The sequence below is a fragment of the Tursiops truncatus genome, chromosome 5 (assembly GCF_011762595.2).
Source record: "Tursiops truncatus isolate mTurTru1 chromosome 5, mTurTru1.mat.Y, whole genome shotgun sequence".
Lineage (NCBI taxonomy): Eukaryota > Metazoa > Chordata > Mammalia > Artiodactyla > Delphinidae > Tursiops > Tursiops truncatus.
Genome location: NC_047038.1, coordinates 102,378,831 through 102,401,541, shown reverse-complemented (window position 1 = coordinate 102,401,541; position 22,711 = coordinate 102,378,831). Strand labels below are relative to the sequence as shown.

General features: G+C 41.5%; 2 protein-coding genes across 2 annotated transcripts; one reads left to right on the top strand and one right to left on the bottom strand.

Moving 5' to 3' along the window:
* Nucleotides 1–9,069: 9,069 nt before the first annotated feature.
* LOC141278658 (tripartite motif-containing protein 75-like) lies at nt 9,070–10,253 on the bottom strand. The gene is given in 2 exon segments (XM_073804671.1): nt 9,070–9,417; nt 9,420–10,253. Coding segments are annotated over 2 exon segments (1,182 nt in total).
* Nucleotides 10,254–11,496: 1,243 nt separating this feature from the next.
* On the top strand, nt 11,497–22,636 carry TRIM60 (tripartite motif containing 60). Its single transcript, XM_033856421.1, is given in 10 exon segments — nt 11,497–11,536; nt 21,293–21,426; nt 21,428–21,536; nt 21,539–21,650; nt 21,652–21,898; nt 21,900–22,125; nt 22,128–22,305; nt 22,307–22,402; nt 22,404–22,520; nt 22,522–22,636. Coding segments are annotated over 10 exon segments (1,374 nt in total).
* The last annotated feature ends 75 nt before the right edge of the window (nt 22,637–22,711 follow it).

The window sequence follows — 22,711 nt, the reverse complement described above, 5'->3', positions numbered from 1 at the left end:
AAACCACTTCTAGAGGCTTGATTCAGGGTTAAGCATATTTGCAAAGAATACATAGCAAATGAAACTACGAACTTGTTGAAGGGTTATCTGTATACCTTTTGTACGTATCTATGAATTATGTTGCTGTCTTTGCACATTTTTATTGGGGTTTGATTTTTTTTAATCAATGTAGTCTGAGGCTAGTCTATATTCTACTACCAAACAAGGGACTTAAATTGATCTCTGAAGTCATTGCTAATAAGACAAGAGATGGACAAAAACGCAACTCGTAATCCCCGTGGAGAGATGTTTTTTCTGGCCCAAATGTTTATCAGTGGGTGAATGAATAACCCGATAGTGTTATATCTAAGCAATGGAATACTACTCAGCAATAAAAAGAATGAACTATTGATTCATACAATATTATTCTGAACAAAAGAAGCCAGGCAAAAGACAGCATATACAGTATGATTTTATTTATATAAAATTCTAAAAAGTGCAAACTAATCTATAGTGACAGGAAGCAGATCAATGGTTGCCTGGTGATAAAATGAGAGGAGGAGCGAAGCAGAAGGAAGAGATTACAAAAAGTCATGAGGAAGGATTGGGGGATGCTGAAGATGTTTGCTATCTTGATTATGGTGATGGGCAAAGCTTATCAAGCTCTACATTTTAAGTATATGCAAGTCAATGTAACTGAATATAATTATTATTGGGCATTTCTTGGTGTTCAGTTGATGGCTGTCAATGTTTGGATGAATAATAAAATAAATTCATATATAATTCACTAATTATTTTATGTTTTGTACACATTTTTTCTTGCCTTTATTTCAGGAAAAAATATGTTTTTATCGACATTCACAAAATGTGCCTTCTACTGACAGTAATGCCATTTGAACAAGTTTTCTTGAGTGTTTTTTCTCAAAACTGTTTTATTTTAAATTTTAAATTTTAGAAACTGTACTCTGCGAATGCAGTGATACCTGGAATTTCAAAAAAATGCTTCAATCAATATTTAGATTTGGAAATAAACCATGATTTTTGTATATCACATCAAACACTGCAATGGGATTGCAGACCATGAATTAATTTTATCAAAGAAATTATAAAATATTTTAATTTAATGACATAAACCACTCTTACATGTCATGGTTGTCAGCATCTCTTTAAGCAATCTCTAGATCCATATACGATTTAAGTTCTATTTCTTTAAAAAAATGTTCTTCTCTCTAATATAATTGAAATAAACTATTTATATTACAAAAATACAAATTATCTATATTATCAATATTTTAAATAAATTAATTAAACCTGGAAATTTTAATTTTTTGAAAATTTAGTTAATTTTATTAAATGTTCAAATTGGAGTCCTCTTTTTTTTAATCGAGGCATAATTGATATGAAAGTTTATATTAGTTTCAGATGTATAATCTGATATTTGTATATATTGTGAAATGATCACTGCAGTAAGTCTAGTTATCATCATAGTTACATCACAATACAGAGTTATAAAAATTTTTTTTCTTATGATGAGGACTTTTATGATTTATTTTTTCTTATGATGAAGAGTTTTAAGATTTATTTGTATAGCAGGGGATCTATATTCAATATCTTGTAATAGCTTATAATAAAAAATAATCTAAAATATGTATATATATGCATTTATATATATAAGTGAATAACTGTGCTGTACAACTGAAATTAACACAATAGTGTAAATCAACTATACTTCAATAAAAAAATTTAAACTTAGCAACTTTCAGATATGTAATACAGTATTATTAAGTATAGTCACCACACTGCGTATTAAATCTCCATGACTTCTTTATTTTATGACTGGAAGTTGGTACTCTTTGACCACTTTCACCCATTTCACCCACCATTCACCCCCACACTTTTGGCAGCCACCAATGTTCCAATCGGTTCTCTGAATCTATGAGCTTGTTATTCTTGTTTTTTCTTTTTAAATTCCACATGTAGGTGAAATCATACACTACTTGTCTTTCTCTGTCTGACTTATTTCAATTAAAATAATACACTCTTAGTCCATCCATGTTGTCACAAATGGCAATATTATATTCTTCTTTATGGCTGAAGAATATCCCATTGTATATATACCACATCTTCTTTATCCATTTATCCATCAGTGAACACTTAGGTTGTTCCCATGTCTTGCTGATTGTAAATACTGCTACAAAAAACATGGGAGTGCATACACATTTACAAGTTAATGTTTTTATTTTCTTAAGATAATACCCTGAAGTGGAATTGCTGGATCATATGGTAGTTCTATTTTTAATTTTTGGGGGAACCTCCATACTCTTTTCCATAGAGGCTGCACCAATTTACATTCCAACCAAAAGTGCACGAGTGTTCCCTTTTGTCCACATCCTCACCAACACTTGTTATTTCTTGTCTTTTTGATAATAACCATTTTGATGGGTGTGACGTGATATCTAACAGTGGCTTTGATTTGCATTTCCCTGATGTTTACTGATGCTCATCATTTTTTCAGGTGTCTGTTGGCCATCTGTATGTCTTCTTTGAAAAAAAATGTCTATTAAGATCTTCTGCTCATGTTTAATTGGATTCTTTGTTTTGTTGTTGTTTTGTGGGGTTTTTGTTTGTTTTCTGTTTTTGCTACTGAATTGTATGAGCTCTCTTTATATTTTGGATGTTAACGCCTTATCAGCTGTATGATTTGCAAATATTTTCTCACATTTAGGGTTGCCTTTTTATTTTATTGATGGCTTCCCTTGCTGTGCAGAAGCTTTTTAGTTTGACGTAGTCCCACTTGTTTATTTTTGCTTTTGTTGCCTTTGCTTTTGGTGTCAGATTGAAAATATCATTGCCAGAACCAATATCAAGGAGCTTAACATCTATGTTTTCTTCTAGGATTTTTATGGTTTTACATCTTATAACAAGTCTTTAATCCATTTTGAGGTTTTTGGGTATAGTATAAGGTAGTGCATAGTATAAGATTCATTCTTTTGCATGTAGCTGTCCGATTTTCCCGATACCATTTATTGAAGAAATTGTCCTTTCTTTATTTCATATTCTTGGCTCCTTTGTCATCAATTAATTATGTATGCCTGGGTTTATTTCTGGCCTCTCTCCTCTGTTCCATTGTTCTATGTGTCTGTTTTTATTCCAATACTTTACTGTTTTGATTACTGAATCCTTCTAATAGAGTTTGAAGTTAGGAAGCATGATGCTTCCAGCTTTCTTCTTTCTTAAAATTTCTTTGGTTATTGGGGATCTTGGGTGGTGCCATTCAAATTTTAGGATTGTTTGTTCTATTTCTATGAAAAATGCCATTGGCAATCAGAGAAGAAAAAGAAATAAAAGGAATCCAAATTTGAAAAGAAGTTAAACTGCCACTGTTTGCAGATGACCTGATACTATAAATAGAAAATCCTAAAGAAGATACCAGAAAACTACTAGAGCTCATCAATGAATTTGGTAAAGTTGCAGGATATGAAATTAATATAGAGAAATCTGTTACATTTTTAGACACTAGCAACGAAAGATCAGAAAAAGAAATTCAAGAAAAAATCCTTTTTTCTATTGCACAAAAAAGGATAAAATGCCTAGGAATAAACCTACCTAACGAGGCAAAAGACCTATGCTCCAAAAACTATAAGATGCTGATGAAAGAAATCAAAGATGACACAAACAGATGGAAAGATATACCATGTTCTTCGACTGGAAGTATCAGTACTGTCAAAATGACTATACAACACAAGACAATCTACAGATTCAATACAATCCATATCAAATTACTAATGGTTCATCAAAATTACCATTTAATAATAATGATAATAATAAAAAAATAAAGAGGGAGGGAGGAAACTTTGGGAGGTGATGGATATGTTTATGGCATAAATTGTGGTGATGTTTTCATGGATGTATATGTATATGCAAACTCATCAAGTTGTATACATTAAGTATGTACAGCTTTTTGTATATCAATCGTACCTCAAAAGAGCAGTTTTAAAAATTACCATTTAATGTAACCGACAAGGACTTAATCTCCAAAATATACAAACAGCTGATACAACTCAACAACAAAATACCAAACAACCCAATCAAAAAATGGGCAAAAGATCTAAATAGACGTTTCTCCAGAGAAGACATACAGATGGCCAAGAAGCACATGAAAAGCTGCTCAACATCACTAATTATTAGAGAAATGCAAATCAAAACTACAATGAGGTATCACCTCACACCAGTCAGAATGGCTATCATCAAAATGTCTACAAATAATAAATGCTGCAGAGGGTGTGGAGAGAAGGGAACCCTCCTTCACTGTTGGTGGGAATGTAAATTGGTACAGTCACTGTGGAGAACAGTATGGAGGTTCCTAAAAAACTAAAAATAGAACTACCATATGACCCTGCAATCCCACTCTTGGGCATATATCCAGAGAAAAATATGATCTGAAAGGATACATGTACCCCAATATTCACTGAAGCACTGTTTACAATAGCCAAGACCTGGAAGCAACCTAAATGTCCATTGACAGAGGAATGGATAAAGAAGTTATGGTACATGTACACAATGGAATATTACTCAGCTATTAAAAAGAATGAAATAATGCCATTTGCAACAACATTAATGGACCTAGAGACTGTCATACCGAGTGAAGTAAGTCACACAGATAAAGAAAAATATTATATGATATCACTTATATGTGGAATTTAAAAAATGATACAAATGAACTTATTTACAAAACAGAAATAAACTCACAGACTCAGAGAACAAACTTTTGGTTACCGGGGGGAGGGGGGGCAGAGGGATAGTTAGGGAGTTTGGGATTGACAGAAAAAAAATTGTATATCACTATATTGTACACCTTTAACTTATATAATATGCACATCAACTATATATCAACTAAAAAGTTAAAAAAAAGAAAAGTGTCATTGGTATTTTGGTAGAGATTGTGTTGAATCTGTAGATTGCTTTGGGTAGTATAGACATTTAAAAATATTAACTCTTCTAATCCATGAACATAGAATATATTTCTATTTATTAATATCTTCAATTTCTTTCATTACTGTACATGTCTTTCCCTTCCTTGGTTCAATTTGTTTGTGTTTTTAAATGGGATTTTTTTCTTAATTTATCTTTCGAATAGTTTGTTGTTAGTATATGGAAACATGAAATTTTTGGCTATTGATTCTGTATCTTGCAACTTCACTGAATTTGCTTATTCTCACAGGTTTTGGGTGGAGTGTTTAGAGGTTTCTAAGCCCCCTCTTGACAACATTATAACTCACGATTTCCCAGGACTTCTTTTGTTTAGAGGGTGGAAGTTTAGCTATTTAGAGAAGCATTTGTTTTAAACCTGATTGGTATTAGTCGCATGTGGATATTTCACGTTATAGGTGCTTAGCACTGAGCACCGCATCCTGAGAGGAAACCATGAGTGTATTAGTGTGTTTGTGTGTGTGTGTGTTGTAATCTGCAGTTCCCTTTGAAGCATGAAGACTCTGGCAAGGCATCTTGCTCGGGTATAAATGTGTAATAATATTTGTAGCCCTTTGTTAGTTGTATAAATTGGAAATATCTTTTCTCAAATTTCCCCACACTCTCTTTATACTGCCCTCTAATTAAAAGGAACTGTAAAATTTCATATGGTCAAACTTACATTTTCCTTCATGGCAGGTGCATTTTTGTAGATATTAACTAAAAACAAATTTTAATTGAGAGATCATGAAGATATTCCTCTATTTTAGCTCCCAAATGCCCTATAGTATGTCCATTCATATGTGGCTGGAGTTGACTTATATACACAGAATCAGTTCAATATTCTGGATCCCTTCTCATTAAAAGACTGAAATTTAATTGGGTGGGGGGAATGACATCATTATAACATTCAATCTTCTTAATATTTTATGTGGTAATTCTTGTCATCTATTTTTGTCCTTTTAAAGATTTTCTCTGTAATGCTTTACAATCATCTGTGCAGAGACATGCATATTTTTGTGAGATTTCTTCCTAGATATTTGCTGTTTTTTGGTTCTATTACAAATGGCAAGTTTCATTTTCTGATTGATGCTCTTATACAGAAATGCACTTGAATTTTGCATATTGATCTTGTATGTAGCAACCTTGCAAAATTTACATATGTATTAAATTCATTTGTAAATCATTTTGGGTTTTCTATGTAAAAAATCATATTATTTAATAATAGGAAAATTTCTATTTTTTTCTTTCCAATTATTATACTTGTTCCCTCCTTGCCTGTTTGTGCTGCTTATGAATGCCAAAGCATTGTTGAATAGGTGTCGCATTTCCATTCTAAGAGAAAACTATCAGAATTTTATCATTGTTGTAGGGTTTTGGTAGATATCCTTCAACAGATTAAGGAAGTTCACTTCACTGTCTAATTTTCTAAATTTTTTTTTTTTTCATCTCATGACTCCATGTATTAACCTGGGAAAGCTGACTTACAAAACACCACAGACTGACTGGTTTAAACAAAACAAATTTATTTTCTTGCACTTCTGGAGGTCCAAGATCAAGGTGTCTGCAGGTTTGTTTTCTACTGAGGCCTCCTTGGCTTGCAGATAACCTCTCTCCGTGCCCTCCCATGGCCTTTTCTCTATGCATGCACATCCCTGGTATCTTTCTCCTTTTGAGGACAGTCATTGAAGTAGGGCCCAACACCGTGTTAAACAGGTAATAGCAAGAATCCTTTTTTGGGGCTTCGCTGTCCCTAGTGGCGCAGTGGTTGAGAGTCTGCCTGCCGATGCATCGGGACACGGGTTCGTGCCCCATTCTGGCAGGATCCCACACGCCGCGGAGCAGCTGGGCCAGTGAGCCATGGCCGCTGAGCCTGCGCGTCCGGAGCCTGTGCTCCGCAACGGGAAAGACCACAGCAGTGAGAGGCCCGCGTACCGCAAAAAAAAAAAATAGAATCCTTGTTTGAGGTCCATTGTCAGACAGAACACTAACAGAATTTCATCACTGTGGTGGGTTTTGGTAGATATCAACTAACACATTAAGGCAATGACCTTTTCCTAATTTGCTAAATTTTCCTTTTTTTAAATCACTGACTGGTCATATTAGATTTGTCACCTTTTACATTTAACCTTGATTACCTACTTAAGTGCCCCACCTCTGAATACAGTTTGTGGTGGGACACATTCAGTTCCTAACTATGGATGATGAATTTTATCAAATGATTTTTCTGCCATCTATTGAGATAATCATGAGACTTGTTTTCATTTAGTCTATTATGTAGTAAAATAAATTGAGTATTCAGTGACGTTTCTTATTGGTCTCTGGCTTTTTAGAATATAACTTTATTGGTTGTAAAGATATGCATGTGTGGTAAACCTTTCAAGAAAAACAAAGGAATTAGTATTATTTTTTTTTTTTTTTTTTTTGCGGTACCCACGTACCTCTCACCGTTGTGGCCTCTCCCGTTGCGGAGCACAGGCTCCAGACGCGCAGGCTCAGCGGCCATGGCTCACGGGCCCAGCCGCTCCGCGGCATGTGGGATCTTCCTGGACCGGGGCACGAACCCGTGTCCCCTGCATCGGCAGGCGGACTCTCAACCACTGCGCCACCAGGGAAGTCCCAAAGGAATTATTAATATCAAGATACTGGATGCTTCAAGCTGAGGAAAATGAGGGTGACATAGTGTGTTAGAATCCACGGGGCCTCTGAGCTACCGTGTAATGTTTGATTTCTTCACCTAGGTGTTTTATACATGGGTACTAATTTTACTATTCTCCTTTAAATTGTATCTACATGTTTACTACACAATCTTATATGCCTGCTTTTCATAACAAAACAAAAATAGATGAGTCACACTCAAAGATGAAATAAGCTACTGTGAAAATTAGAAATAGAATAGAAACATGCTTAAATGTTGGAACCAGGAAGAGAAAAGTAGCAGCCAGTTTAACCCTGTTGAGACATGGAAACAAATCTCCCCAAGCACAGGAAGCCGCAGGGACAATCTGCAAGTATTTAGGGGAACTTCCCTGGCAGTCCAGTGGTTAAGACTCGGAGCTTTCACTGCATTGGGTGCAGGTTCTGTCCCTGGCTGGGGAACTATGATCACACATGTCACAGAGGGGGAGGGGTGTTATTAGGCCCCCAAAATAAAAAACCAAGGAAAAGTATAAGACTGATCTTTTTCTATGTCAAATATCTCCCAGGAAGATGTATAAATCATTTCACATAATGTCATAGTTACTGGACAATCTCAAATTTCAAGTAAGAGAGTAATTTAGATGTACTACTGGTAATGAGCAAAACCCAACCCCTGTATAAAGGGCAATAAATCTGCCTGACCTTTGCCCTCGAGGGAGACTGGACAGTATACAAACCTGCCTGTGCTCTGATGGAGATGCCACCTCTATCTTTCAAGGCTGTTTCCCATAAAAACGCCCTGGGAAACACAGTCCTGAGTGGTCGGTCCCTTGCTCCCGACATGTGCAAGACGCCCCCTGAGAACTGTCTCCACACAGGTGTGTTTCCTCTCCCACATGGAACGTGTAAGGTGCTTATGGAACAGGTAAATGTATAGGTATAGGAAATATGCAAGTGTTCACACATTTACTGAAGCTGTGAAATTACAATTTTATACGCTCCAACGTTAGAATTCCAGAAACACTTTACAGTTAAACTCCACGTCCCTGTTAGTTCCCACAACATCTCTACTGCTATGGAAACACCACCAACAACAACAACAAAATAGAAAACAAAATGAGAAAAACTTTCTTCATGACTTTAAGTCAAATAAACATTTAAAAAAAAAATCTCGGTGCCAGATGTAAGGACAGTTGTAAACATTCTACCTACTGTCCATAAATTTCAGGAAGAAAAAGAAGCAAAGTCAAAGATCATCCCTAGTAATCTCTTACTGCGCAGACTGTAAGAGGTTGAGTATAGCATCCGATAGAGAAATAGGGCTTTTAGATCTCAGAAAATTTGTCGGTGAAAGAGTGGATGTGGGACCTGTCCTTCCAACTGTAGAAGGAAATCGCACGCAACTCATAGTCCAGATACACATCGATCCCGCCAGGCTCCTCCTTCAGCTCCAGGGGAAGGGCGCCCCCCGGCCCGCGGGCCTCACAATCCCCTCCGCGCAGCCCCAGAGTCCAGAGGCGTTTCTGTCCCTCCAGGCGCCCAGCGCCGCTCCTGGAGGCGGAGTCTGCGCAGACGCCCACAGCCCACGAGGCCCCGCCCACCCACCCCTCCCACTACCGCCCGCCGCTGGCAAAGCCCACAGAGCCCAGCACCGCAGGCTCCGTGCAGAATCTCTGCGCGCCTTGGGGGAAAAAGCTGCCTGCTCCTCGCAAACGTCACCGATTTTCTATCCTCGGACACGAGCAGGTTGGGATGCGCTGTCTCGGGGTCCAGGGTCACGTCCTCCCGGAACTTCTGAATGATTTTCTGCAGAGCTGAGTGCTGCGGGGGGGCAGGCTGCAGCCTTCCCGCCTCAGCTGGAAGGAGTAGACGTCGGGGCACCTCAGACGCTCGCACCTGCCCAGGACGCCCCCGATGCCACTCAGCAGCCTGGCTCCAGGCAGCACGCTTCTCTCTGTCACCTCGTGCAGGAGGCCCCGCAGCTCGCAGATGTGGTCTGAGGAGGCGGTGATGTTGGCGCCCAGCTGCTCCCGGATGTCCTGCTCCTCCTGGACCAGCCTCGACAGGATGGCTTCCTGCTCGCCGTCCACAGCCCGGCTCAGCTGCCGGAACTCCGAGGCCAGCTCCAGCCGCTGACGCTGCACCAGCTCCCGCAGCTCCAGCAGCTTTCTGTCCTGCGCAGCCACCAGGCTGTGGGCATCTGCCACCCGCCTCTTCAAAGGCTCCACGTAAGCGCTGAGCCGCTGCCGGTGGTCAGCCGCGGCCTCGCCCACCGGCCTCAAGTGGCCCTGGTGCTCAGGGGTCCGTGCGCACAGGGGACACAGCACTTCCACGTGTTCCTCGCAGAAGAGGCTCAGGACCTGGCGGTGCAGCTCGCACAGGCGCGGTTCCTCGCAGCTCCTCCTGTTGCTCCGGCTGCTCTGGAGCAGCCTGGCTACACGGATCATCCTGCCCAGTTGGGTGTTTCTCCTCACCTGCCGCTCCTGGCATGGGTGGTGGCACACGGGGCAGGGGAACCTGTCATCCAGGTGAGCCCAGGACCGCTGGATGCAGAAGCGGCAGGAGTTGTGCCCACACTCAGTGGTGACGGGGTCTCTCAGGCCCTCCAGACAGATGGAACAATTGGCTTCTGCCTGGAGTCCAGCCAGGGCCGCTGCCACAGTCATCGGGGCTGCACTGAGCTGGGTTTCTTAGGAGGCCGGGCTACTGGGTCTCTGCGCTGAGTAGCAGGTGCACCCTCGGGTCTCCCTCCTTCCTGTCCTGGATGTTGCAGGACTCTGGGGGTGCAGGCAGGTGTTCAGAGAGGCTTCCTCCACTCCTGCGGCCTATCATAGAGCAGCTGGGCGACTCGCTGCCCTCAGCAGCTCCAGGGTGTGAAGCCAAGCTCAGCAACTGTCTGGGTCAGAAAGCAGACACAGCTCCAAAGTGCCTTTTCCTTCCTGGGGATGAGAAAATAATCCTTCCTGTGAAAAGGCTGCCCTGTGTCTTGAGGGACTGTCACTGCCACGGTGAGGCATCCTCTGATCCTCCCCTCCACGACGACCCACCTACACCCACATGGACCACAGGTTGATGGCACCAGGTCCTGGGACTGTGGAAAGTGTGTGGGCTTGAGGACAAGAGCCCAGGACCTGGATGGGACTCCCCCTCAGTCACCTCCTATCTGGGAACCTGGGGAAAGTTACATAACATCCCATTTCAAAGAGAATCTCGTTAAAGGATAAAAAACCCAGCTTCAATAATTTCAATCTTGTCAAAAATCTAATTAAAAAAACTGGTACTTTTTGGCTTAAACCACAGATCCTTCTAACAGCACTGAATTCATAATACATCAAAATTTACTTTTCACTTAAGCTTCTCAACTACAGAATATATGAAATTTTTTGCATAAGTGGATGGGATTTGGACTAGATGAAATTTGCTCTGGGCACCCTCCCAAAACTGACTTTTCACTTCAAGCTCAGAATGAGATTGAGATCAGTACGTCAATTTGAGTTGAAACTGAGAAACACACACACATACAAACGTACTCCCTGATGACAGTGGTGAGCTACCAACTAGTGAGGATTTGTGGAGTCAAGATCCTAAGAAGAAGCTGTGGAGCTTTCCCTTTGAAGCATCTGCTGATTCTCAAAGAGGCTGAGAGGCCACCAACTCTCAGGGCTGAGAACTCTTGAGTTCAGGGCACCCACACAGGAAGAGTCCTGCTAGACGCTCCAAACTTCCCACTAGGATCAGCAAAGTGATCCCCAAAGCTGAAAGTGAGCATCCATGGAGGGTATGGGGGGAGGTGGGAGGGGGTGGGGTGTATTGATTTAATCATCTCCAGCCCTGATAGGTTAAAGACAATCTCTGAGTCCAGAGACCCCAGAATGAATTTCAAATGTTAAGATATAACGTCTTGGAGATATGTGGTGTCACTGGATCATTCATACACAGCTGGTGAGAGGTAAGTGGGCACAACCACTTTTGAAAACTATTTTGCATTATTAACTATCGTAGAACATACACTCAGTTATTTTACTCAGGCTGTGTAACCATCCAGACTATGAACCAGGGCTACAAACTCTGTGCACAAAAGTACATACACGAAGGTTCAGTACAACGCTTTTCACAAGTCCAAACTGGAAATAACCGCAAAGTTCCACGGCATTAGAATGGCTAGGTGAATGTGGTCTGTTCATACAATGGGACATTAATCAGCAATGTGTGGACACTAAATACTCTTCACCCCAAAACTGGGGTGAATCTCAAAGATGTAACGTGGTGTGACAAAAAGCCAGGCACAAAAGAATACACACCGTGTGTGCAGGAGAAACGACTTCATGGTGTTAGACCTCAGCATCAGTGCTCATACTGGGGGAGGAGGGATGGGCTAGTGATTGGGAGGAAGGTGAGAAGGGCTCTAGGGGTGCTGGTAACAATTTATTTCTTCATCTGGGTGGTGGTGTAGGGTTACAGGCTTATGCAGTTTTCACTGTGCATGTCTAATAAAAGCAAAAGTGACCATAAAACCATAGACTATAGAAATAAATTATAGAGAAATATGTTCCATCTGTTTGGCCGAGGAAGCAAAGTTTTGAAAATCAGAAAACTACATGATTACTTCAAGCATATATTTAACTTATATCAAGCAATTCAAGCAAACATAATGAAAAATCTGGACATAAAAATGGGTAAAGAAGATAAAAAGATGCCAATAATGAAATCAAAGCAGATCATTTTTAATAATCCAGAGATATCAGAGTGAAAAACAAGAGAGATTGTTCTTTGTGCCTTGTCTGATTGGCAAAGATTTATAAAATACTGCAAACAGGGTAGTGGAGCCAGAAAGAGAGGAAGCCTGGTAGGGTGGAGCGAGCAGAGATTCTGAGCCAAGCTGCCTGGGCTGCAATCCTGGCTCTTCCATCTATGGCCCTGTGACCTTTGACAGGTCAGAAGGGATTTATGGAGGAGGGGGAAAATGTGCCTAGCAGCAGGCCTGGCACATGGAAGGTGCTCTATGGTACTCAACTAACAAAACCCCAGACTTTCCATGCTCAGGATGCTGTGATCAAAGAATATGTCTTTCACTGACACCACTAACACCCTTGCCAAAGTCCCTACATGTTCCTCTGGGTGCCTGCACCAGCCTCTGACCACCCAGCCCACTACCACCCGCTGGGCCCCTCCAGTCTCCTCCCACCCACACCAGGATCTAATCACACCCTCTCCTGCAGGACTGCTGTTCCTGGCGCGAGAACCACGTCCTTCCCTCAGCTCCAGCTTCTCCCAGCACCAAGCTCTCTGCAGCACTCAACCTCCTGCCCTCTTCCTGCAGGTTCAGCCCACTCTGGTCCCAGCACCTTTGTACAAGCAGAGCCCTCACTTGTCTCCTCACTCTCCCAGCTCAGAGCTCACTTGTCCCTTCCTCCTGATCCCGGCTTCCCGACTCCATGAGGGGTCACCTCCCCCAACAAAATGTGCCAGAGCTGTAAGGACAGGATCAGGAACTCTTTCCACTCTGGCTGTTGTAAATTTACCCAGGTTTTGGAAATCTGCATCCCACACGTGACTGTCAACTCCGTGTTATCCCGCCATGATGGCATCTCCAAATATCACCTCAGTCCCGGACTAAGCTGTTAAATGACTAAAATCCTGGCCAGGTTTCCAGTCTCCCTTAGGAACTGAGTGACTTTGGGCAACTTAACTTGTACTCTCTGTGTGTGCAAGCAGGCAGTGGTGAAGTTGAGGAAGACCGAGTTCATTCAGGGCCCCATAGCTCTAATCCCTCCACTCTCCACCTACACACTGATGATGGATTTAAAAATCAAAGAGGAGCCCGGTGGCCACCTTTGATGTGGTTTCAGACATGACCGTGCATCACTGAGAATTTGATTTTCTGAACTGGTTGCGGCTCAAGGACACCATCAGCCATTTTCACAACAGCATCTGCTGACAGCTCTGGGGCAACTTTGCAGTTTCAACATCCCCGCCGCCGCACCTGCAGCTGTGTAATCATTTGCAGCCCCAGCCAATGCTTCTTTGCTTAGCACCCTTATTTATGTAACCTTGCAGGTTCTTTGCCTTGATAAGCCTCCCCCAGCTTGGACTCAGGGAACACAAGTCAAGTGCTTCATGAATCCGGGTCTCTGGGGCTGCCGTCCTAACAACCCCCAAATAAAAGCCTCTATTTCAATCAGGTCTTGGTTTCTGAAATTTTGGTTAACACCACAAAGTGCCCCTGACTGAGCCATCTTGGAGGGGGATCCCACAGGGGCTTCAAACCAGCCTCTGGGGGCTTTCTCACACACAGATACCAGTCTCTCCATCCTTGGGCCCTGGACAGGGTGGGAACTGGGCATCTGTGCTCTCAGCAAACATTTAGGTGAGTTAGGACAAGGCCCGCTGTGGGACTGGGAGCCCTAATAAAGGACAGGTTTTTACATATGCCAAACCCCAGACTGGATTCCCTTGGAGGTGGATCCCTAGGCTGGGCCTGGAGCAGCGGCTCAGGAAGCCCCATGGTCTTGCCTCATCCTTGATCCCCGCTTACCTGAGGGGGCAGTTCTCTCTGGGTTCCTGGGCCAGGTCCTCAGGCTGCTCTCCCAACACATGGCGGGGTCTGGGATGTGACGGGTATATATACACCCCCAGGAGGGTGGAGCTGTTGGGGTCCAGCCCTAAAGGCTGTGGCTCCTCCATAGATGGGAGGGTGGGCCCTGGGCATGGAGGGGTGTGTGGGGCATGTTCAGAGGTGCTGCTTAGAGAAGAGAGAGGAGGGCCAGGCCCTGCCTAGATTAGGTCAGGTGATAAACAGGATCTCCATTGCACCTTTGTGATCCTCCCTTGATCCTCTCAATGCCACTTAATTTCATCTTTGCTGATGATGAACTGAAATCTGAAAAGCTTTGTAAGGTTGTCCATTTACTCCCCGAGGAGGGGAGATGTGATTCAGGGCCCTCTGGCTCCCCCGCCCTTCCCGGTTAGGTAGCAAATTGTCAGGGAGGCTGCAAAATTACACGTCCCTGAGCAAAATTTGCAGAAGGTAGTGGGGAGGCTGGGGAATATTAGGTAAAAGGAAAGTTACTGATGAGGGCACAACGAAGTACTGCACACTAGGCTTTTCATTGGTTGGCAGAGAATATTTATTATGATTACATCATATGCAGAGTATAAGACTCCCATCAGGCTCAGCTGCACTACATCCCTGAGAAGAGGGCAGGTTATCCTGCCTCCCTTGAAAGCTGTTTCCCCATTTGTAGGTTGGGGACAGAAACAATACTTTACACTTAGAGTATCTCTAGCCTAATAACCAGAAATTCAGTAAATATTTCAAATGAGAATGCATGGAAAGTACATACTACCCATGAAGTACTTCAGTTTTGATTGGCATTATTTTCACTATTTTGATTAATATTTTCTTGTATTATTTTATTTTATGCCAGGAAAATAGATATTTAAAAACACATAAGAGGGCTTCCCTGGTGGCGCAGTGGTTGAGAGTTCGCCTGCCGATGCAGGGGACACTGGTTCATGCCCCGGTCCGGGAAGATTCCACATGCCGCGGAGCAGCTAGGCCCGTGAGCCATGGCCGCTGAGCCTGCGCGTCCCGGAGCCTGTGCTCCGCAACGGGAGAGGCCACAACAGTGAGAGGCCCGCGTACTGCAAAAAAAAAAAAAAAACAACAGCAATAACACATAAGAACACTAATGAGGCGATAATCAGCCATCATCCTACCACTTAGATAAATCAAGATTCATGCTCTCAACTGTGTGCTTTCAGAAGTTTGTATATATCCACATCTTTATTTTTTTATATGACAGGTGATAAATGGCAGTATATTTTACATACAGTTTCATAATCTGCTTCCCTCTACTTAACATTATATAAAATGGTGTCCTTCACAATCATAAAATTGTTTCTCTAATAGGAAATACAATTTTTTAAAAAGGGAGTGTATATTGTTTAAAATATGTAGAGGATAAAAAAGGAAGTCCACCAATGCCCCCAAATAATCTCTGTTAATGCATTAGTTTAAACCTTTTTTTTTTTTGCTGCATATACTGTACACTCACAACATAAATACTAGTGTATTTACACATTGTCACGTGAGCATCGAGTAGCACCTAAGTGTTCTTAGTGTTGGGGAAACTGAAGTAAACAAAACCAAGTCCTTGCTCGCCTAGAGCAGCACAGATGAAAAACAAAAACATAAATCTCCTGCATATATGCATGGGACAAAACTGTTTTAACATATTTTTTTAATATCTGACCCAATAAAGTGTCAGGTGATGACAGCTGATAAAAAGAAAAATCAGAATGAAAATTGGTCCAACCACCTTGAAAACCAGTTTGGTTCTTTCTACTTAAGCTGAGTATGCACCTACACAACCCTTCAGCTCAGCAATTCCACTCCTGTTATTTATGTTTAGAAATGTGTCCATTTGTGCAAGGAAGCACATAGCAACACAATTCCCAATAGGGGAAATCTGGAAACAACCCAAGGGCTTTCAGCAACAGAATGAACTAATGAACAGCAGTACAGGCATGCAATGGACTACTATTCACCAAGAAAAGGGATCTGAAAAACAGAAAAATAAGGATGAATTCCCCACCTGTCATATTGAGCTGAAGAGTCCTGAAATACAATAACATACTGTGTATGGCTCCCCTCATATGAAGATCAAAACCAGGCCAAACCAGTGCATGGTTTAGCAGCAGGTGGCGGTTATCTTTGGGGAGGAGAGTGGAGGCAGTGATGGAGAGTGGCCAGGAGGGGAAAGGGAGCAGGTACTGTTTAAATGGTAGGCTTTGTAGGTGGTTACAGGGCTGTGTTTACTTTGTAATCATTCTCAGGTGATGCAAAACGATGGATGTGTGTGTCTTTATGTATGTACAGTCTACACCCATAAATGTTTACTTAAAAATAGAAACTGTTTCTATTCTGTCTCCATAGGTGAGCCAGGGAATCTGCATTTGCAGCAAGCATTTTGGTGACCCCCAGCCAAGGGAAACGGTGATAACAGGGATGTGCAGTAAGAGGAAACTGAGTTCAGACCCTGGTCACTCACTGGCTGTGTGACCACAGACATGCATCATGGTGGGGTCTCAAGTAGCCTTCCTTCCAGCCCCACCTCCAAACTGCACAATGTCCCCTGTCCTCTGCCATGTCCCAGTGACCCTAGGTGTGGCCAGTGTGGAGTGGACTCTGGAACAAGACTCTGGGTTTGAGTTTGGGCTCTGCCAGTTATCAGCTGTAAGCTTGGGAGCACGGGTGAGCTCACCCCCCTGTGCCTCAATTTCATGCTCTGTGAAGTGAGTTGGTGGTAGAACCTACCTCCTCGGGTACTTGAGACTCAAACAAGAAGTAAGAAGACAGAAAGTCCTGTGTCAGTGACTCTTGTCATGAGGACGATTATAATTGCACCTGAAGCAGGTAAATGTCAGTCTATGCTATGAATCTCAGATCTGAAGAGCGTGGTTCCTGTGAGAGTGGATCTGACACTGGCTCTGCCACTTACCAGCTGTGCTCCTACAGTGCACCAGGCCCATGTTCACACGGTTGTGCTCAGGCCAGGAGTGTGAACACCAGTTTGCCTTACTGGTGGCTGTAATGGTTTCCAACTCTGGTGAGAGAAAGAGCTCTCTCATGATGGAGTGGCTCAGGACACTCCTTGTCATCCCTTCTGTAGTCAGGATGGAGGGGTGACTGGATCTGATCCTGGCTTGTGCATTTTTAAATAAATTTGTCTATGGAAGTCTCACATACATCAAAAAAGTGTAGAATTCATTAGCGTACAGCTTGATGTATTGTCACAAAGAGAATGCAGGTCTGAAATAAGAAGCCAGGTATTAAAAAACAGGCATTGCCAACAATCTCCCCTCACAAGCCCCCAGTCTGGGGTCAGGATACTTATCCTAATAACGGTAAAGGAGATGAGTTTTTAAAGCAGATGTGTAATGAGATCAATTTTTTTTTGAAAAGTGCATTCCAGAGAACAGAATGATGACAGGGACTGAAGAGGACCCAGCAAATGGGCCATTTAGGATAATAGAGAAGTGGCCCTGGTGAGAGCTGCTGCCACCCTGATTTGGGAGAGAGAAATGGAGTTGAGGAAAAGTGGTGTGGGCCATTGGGTGTGGAGATATTATTCACTGAAATAGGTAATCCCGTGATTACCTACCTCCTAACAGGCTAGGAGGGGTAATTAATTCAATGTAAGACAGAGTGAAGTGTTGGCAATTGGGGAAGAGGCATCTAGAAATGGCCAAATGACATTTGGATACAAGACTTTCAGGTAGATCCACCTGAACTACACCTAGAGATTGAGGAACCTTTAGGACACAGCTGGTAACTGTGGCCTCCCCAGTGAGGGGGAGCACATAGAAAGTGTTTGTAAATCAGTTTTAAATTTCAGCATGTGTCAGAATCACTCAGAGATCTTACTGACACATGCATAACTCAGAAAATGTGGGTTTGGTCCCAGACTACTCCAAGAACAGGACTATCACAAAATAGTGAGTCATGCAAGTGTTTTGGTTTCCCAATGTGTATCAAAAGTGTGTTTACACTGTACTGTAGTCTATCATGTGTGCAATAGCATTTTGTCTAAAAAACAATGTAATGCCTTAATTAAAAAATTTTTTATTGCCATGCTAACAACCATCATATGAACCTTCAGTGGGTGATAGTAGTAACTTCAAAGATCACCATTCAAATATAATAATGATGAAAAACTGACATATTGTGAGAATTACCAAAATGCGACACAGAGGCATGAAGTAAGCAAGCGCTGCTGGAAAGATGGCACCAATAGCCCTGCTTGATGCAGGGTACCACCATCCCTCCACTTGTAAATAAGTCACAGCGTGATGAAAGGAGGAAGGCCTGTACACAGACTGCTGAGCCACCCCTGCATGTTCTGACACAGTAGATCCCAGGTGGGACCCAGGAAGCTACATTTTTAACCATCTCCCAGGTGATGCTGATGATGTTGGTCTGGGAACCACACATTCAGAACAACTAGAGGGCGCTGCGAAGGGACCACATACAGCCTTCTGGATTCTCTAGGTACCTCGTTTGTCACTTCTTCCAGTTACTAGATTTTTACCAAAGAAATGAATCAATAGTACATGTTTTTCAAAAAATAAACAAAAGAGACCTAATGGAACTTAAAAGCTTTTGCAAAACAAAGGGAACTACAAACAAGATGAAAAGACAACCCTCAGAATGGGAAAAAAATATTTGCAAATGAATCAACAGACAAAAGATTAATCTCCAAAATATATAAACAGCTCATGCAGCTCAATAGTAAAAAACAAACAACTCAATCAAAAAATGGGCAGAAGACCTAAATAGACATTTCTCCAAAGAAGACATACAGATGGCCAAGAAGCACATGAAAAGCTGCTCAACATCACTAATCATTAGAGAAATGCAAATCAAAACTACAATGAGGTATCACCTCACACCAGTTAGAATGGGCATCATCAGAAAATCTACAAACAACAAATGCTGGAGAGGGTGTGGAGAAAAGGGAACCCTCTTGCACTGTTGGTGGGAATGTAAATTGATACAGCCACTATGGGGAACAGTATGAAGGTTCCCTAAAAAACTAAAAATAGAATTACCATATGACCCAGCAATCCCACTACTGAGCATATACCCAGAGAAAACCATAATTCAAAAAGACCCATACACCCAAGTGTTCACTGAAGCACTATTTACAGTAGCCAGGTCATGGAAGCAACCTAAATGCCCATCGACATATGAATGGATAAAGAAGATGTGATATATATATACAATGGAATATTACTCAGCCATAAAAAGGAATGAAATTGGGTCATTTGTAGACACGTGGATGAATCTAGTGACTGTCATACAGAGTGAAGTAAGTCAGAAAGAGAAAAACAAATATCATATATTAAGGCATATATGTGGAATCTAGAAAAATGGTACAGGTGAAGCGGTCTGCAGGGCAGAAATTGAGACACAGATGTAGAGAACAAACGTATGGACAACAAGGGGGGAAAGCAGCAGGGGGTGGGGGTGGGGGTGGGGGTGGGGGGGTGATGAATTGGGAGATTGGGATTGACATGTATACACTGATGTGTATAAAACATATGACTAATAAGAACCTGCTGTATAAAAAAGTAAATTAAATAAAATTCAAAAAACAGAAAAGCAAGATGCGGAAAAGTGTGAATAATACAACCCTGTTTCTATAAAACTAACAACAATAAAAATATTTCATATACATTTAAAAAAAAATCCGTTGGATTTGGCAATTAGTGGATTAACAACGTCATTCTGAAAGTGGTCTTGATAGAGCCAGATGAAGGTGACGTGTCCATGAAGGAGAGTGGCTATTAATCAATGTGATATTGACTATAGATATCAACATTATGATTTTTTTTAAGTATAAAAAATAGTACACGTTTTTGACAAAATTCAATTAACAATCAAGTTAAGAAGAAAAACGGGAATTTCATTTGAGCCAAACTGAGGATTATAACCTGGGTTCTAAACTTTAATATTTTGAAATAATGATAGATTCAAGGAACTTTTAAAGATAGTACAGAGGGGTCCCATGGACCCACTGTCTACGTTCCCATGTTTCTTAACAATATTATATGAAAACCAAGAATTTGATATTGGTCAAATGAGTGCATATAGTTCTGTGACACTTATGACATGCAGATTCATGTAGCCACCACCAAATAGAGAACTATTCCATCCCTATGAAGTCTTATAGTCACAGCCATCACACTCCCACATTGTACCAAAACCACGACACCTGCTTTTGGTAAAGTAGTATTTCAGAGTAACATTAAAAGTTCATGACCCCTCATCTATAAGTATTTCATTATGTATTTCCTAAGAATAGAATACTTTCTTATGTAGCTAAAGTGTAATTTTAGAATTCAAGATGGTTAACTATGATATTACTCTTGTCCAATAAATAGTGCGTATTCAAAATTTCCCTTTTGTCCCATACTATCCACTTTACAGCAGTTTTCCTGCCTATCTAGAATCAAAGCTTAAGATCATGAATTTCTCTTAGTTGTTTCTTTAGTCTCTTTTAATGTAGAACACTCCCCCATAATTTCTTTTTCAGTGTCATTCTTGTTTATGCAGTGTTTAAGACCATTGAATGTTCCATGGTTTCAATTTTGGTGATTACTTCCCTGTGATTAGATTTGGGTAATGGTGTGGGGGGCAGAACTGTTCCATATGTGCTGTTTTCCTTCCCATCGCAGGCCATCAATTTATCCATTCACTGGTCAGGAGGTGTTCTCTAGTCTCTACATTGTAAAGCACTTATTTTGTCTCTCTATACATGAACTATAATTCTCAGAGTGATATTTTGAGATTGTGTGAATATAATATTTCCCATGAAATTTTACCTTACAGTAGTTGCAGTCATTGATGATTCTTGCCTGAATTAATTATTATATTGTGATTGCCACTCTAGGAAAATTTGAAATTAAAAGCTTTTCTCCCCAGTGGAGAGATTACTTGCTTGAACCTGTGGTTAGTTGCTTGTGGAAGAAAGTTATTAATGTTAAATCTGGGTGGGCTAACTTGTGATAGCGCTACAAGCAGTGAATCTCCCTTGCCCTTCAAGTTGAGGTAGGTACAGGGGACTGAACATGACTTTGGTGGCTGTCATCAGTATGGCGGTCCAGTGAAACATAAAACTGTTCAATCTGCTATCGCTAGGGGAGGATATCCACTTCTCACTGGGTCTTGAGCTTGAGCAGGCCTTGCCAGAGGGAGCATTCTTATCCACCATTTCTGTTCCCAACTCAGTGGAGTTCGTGACAGCCTTGGTACAGCCACAAGAGGTGTCTAGCTAACCCCATCTGTGTGGATAACTGGAAAGATCCAGTAACCATCAACTGTGGGCACAACTTCTGTCACTCATGCATCAACATGGCTTGGAAGGACCTAGGTGATACCTTCCCCAGCTCAGTCATTTGACTGAAATTGCGAATTTACTCCAGATCAGAAGGAGCATGTGGAAGGGGCAGAAAGAGAGTTCTGTGTGTGAGAAGCACAATCAGTTTCTGACCTTTTTTAGGGAAGGACCTAGAGGTTTTATGTACACAGTGCAGTTTCTTCATTCAACAATGGAAACACTACATTTGCCCCATTAAGAAAGCTGCCTCTCATCACAAGAAAATTCTACAGTGTACCGTTGAGCCCTTGAAGAGTGATATGGAACAAGTTGAAAAAGTGATAACTCTGCAAGCCAGCCAATCAGTTGAACAGAGGAAGCAGGTTAAATATAGGAGAGAAAAAATAAATTCTGAATGTGAGCAAATTTAGACTGTTTCTACAGAATCAGCAAGAGGATATTCCCAGGCAGATGGAAGATGAAGAGATGGACATTTTAACAAAACTCTATGAAAACTTTGTAACATTTACAGATCATGCTTCCACATTGAAACATCTGCTGAGGGAGGTAGCGGGTAAGTGTGTGCAGTCAGAACTGGAATTACTGAGACAGGTTAAGAGTATCCAGTGCAAGTATCAAATCCTGAAATGCTCTGAGCATTTTCATTCCAATTAAACAAGTATGGATTTAACCTTCCTCTACAATATTCTGGCATTGATAGAATTACCAAGCCATTTCTAGTAGATGTGATTTTAGACCTTGAAACAGCACATCCTCAACTTATTGTCTCCAAGGATGGAAAAATTGTGCAATATGGAAAGAGAAAGCCAAACTTTTTATTACCCAAGTAGACTTTATCTCTGTCCTGCTGTCCCATGTTGTAATAGATTTCATTCTGGCAGACATTACTGCGAGATAGAAGTGGGAAACAAGACTGTGCCGAGATTATTTTCCTAGGAACTGGCGAAATCACCCAGTAGTTGAGGGTCGATTCTAGGCAGATGGGTGGTATGTTTAGAGAACTTATGTTGTGTCAAGTCCTAAGAGAAACCATCCTGTCTATGGTAGAACCCAGTAAGATTGGTATTTTTCTGAACTATGAGTTGGGTGAGGTTTCCTTCTACAATTAGAATGATAGATTTGTTCCCTATACTTTTTTTTTTTAATATTTATTGGAGTATAATTGCTTTCCAATGTTGTGTTAGTTTCTGCTGTATAACAAAGTGAATCAGCTATATGTA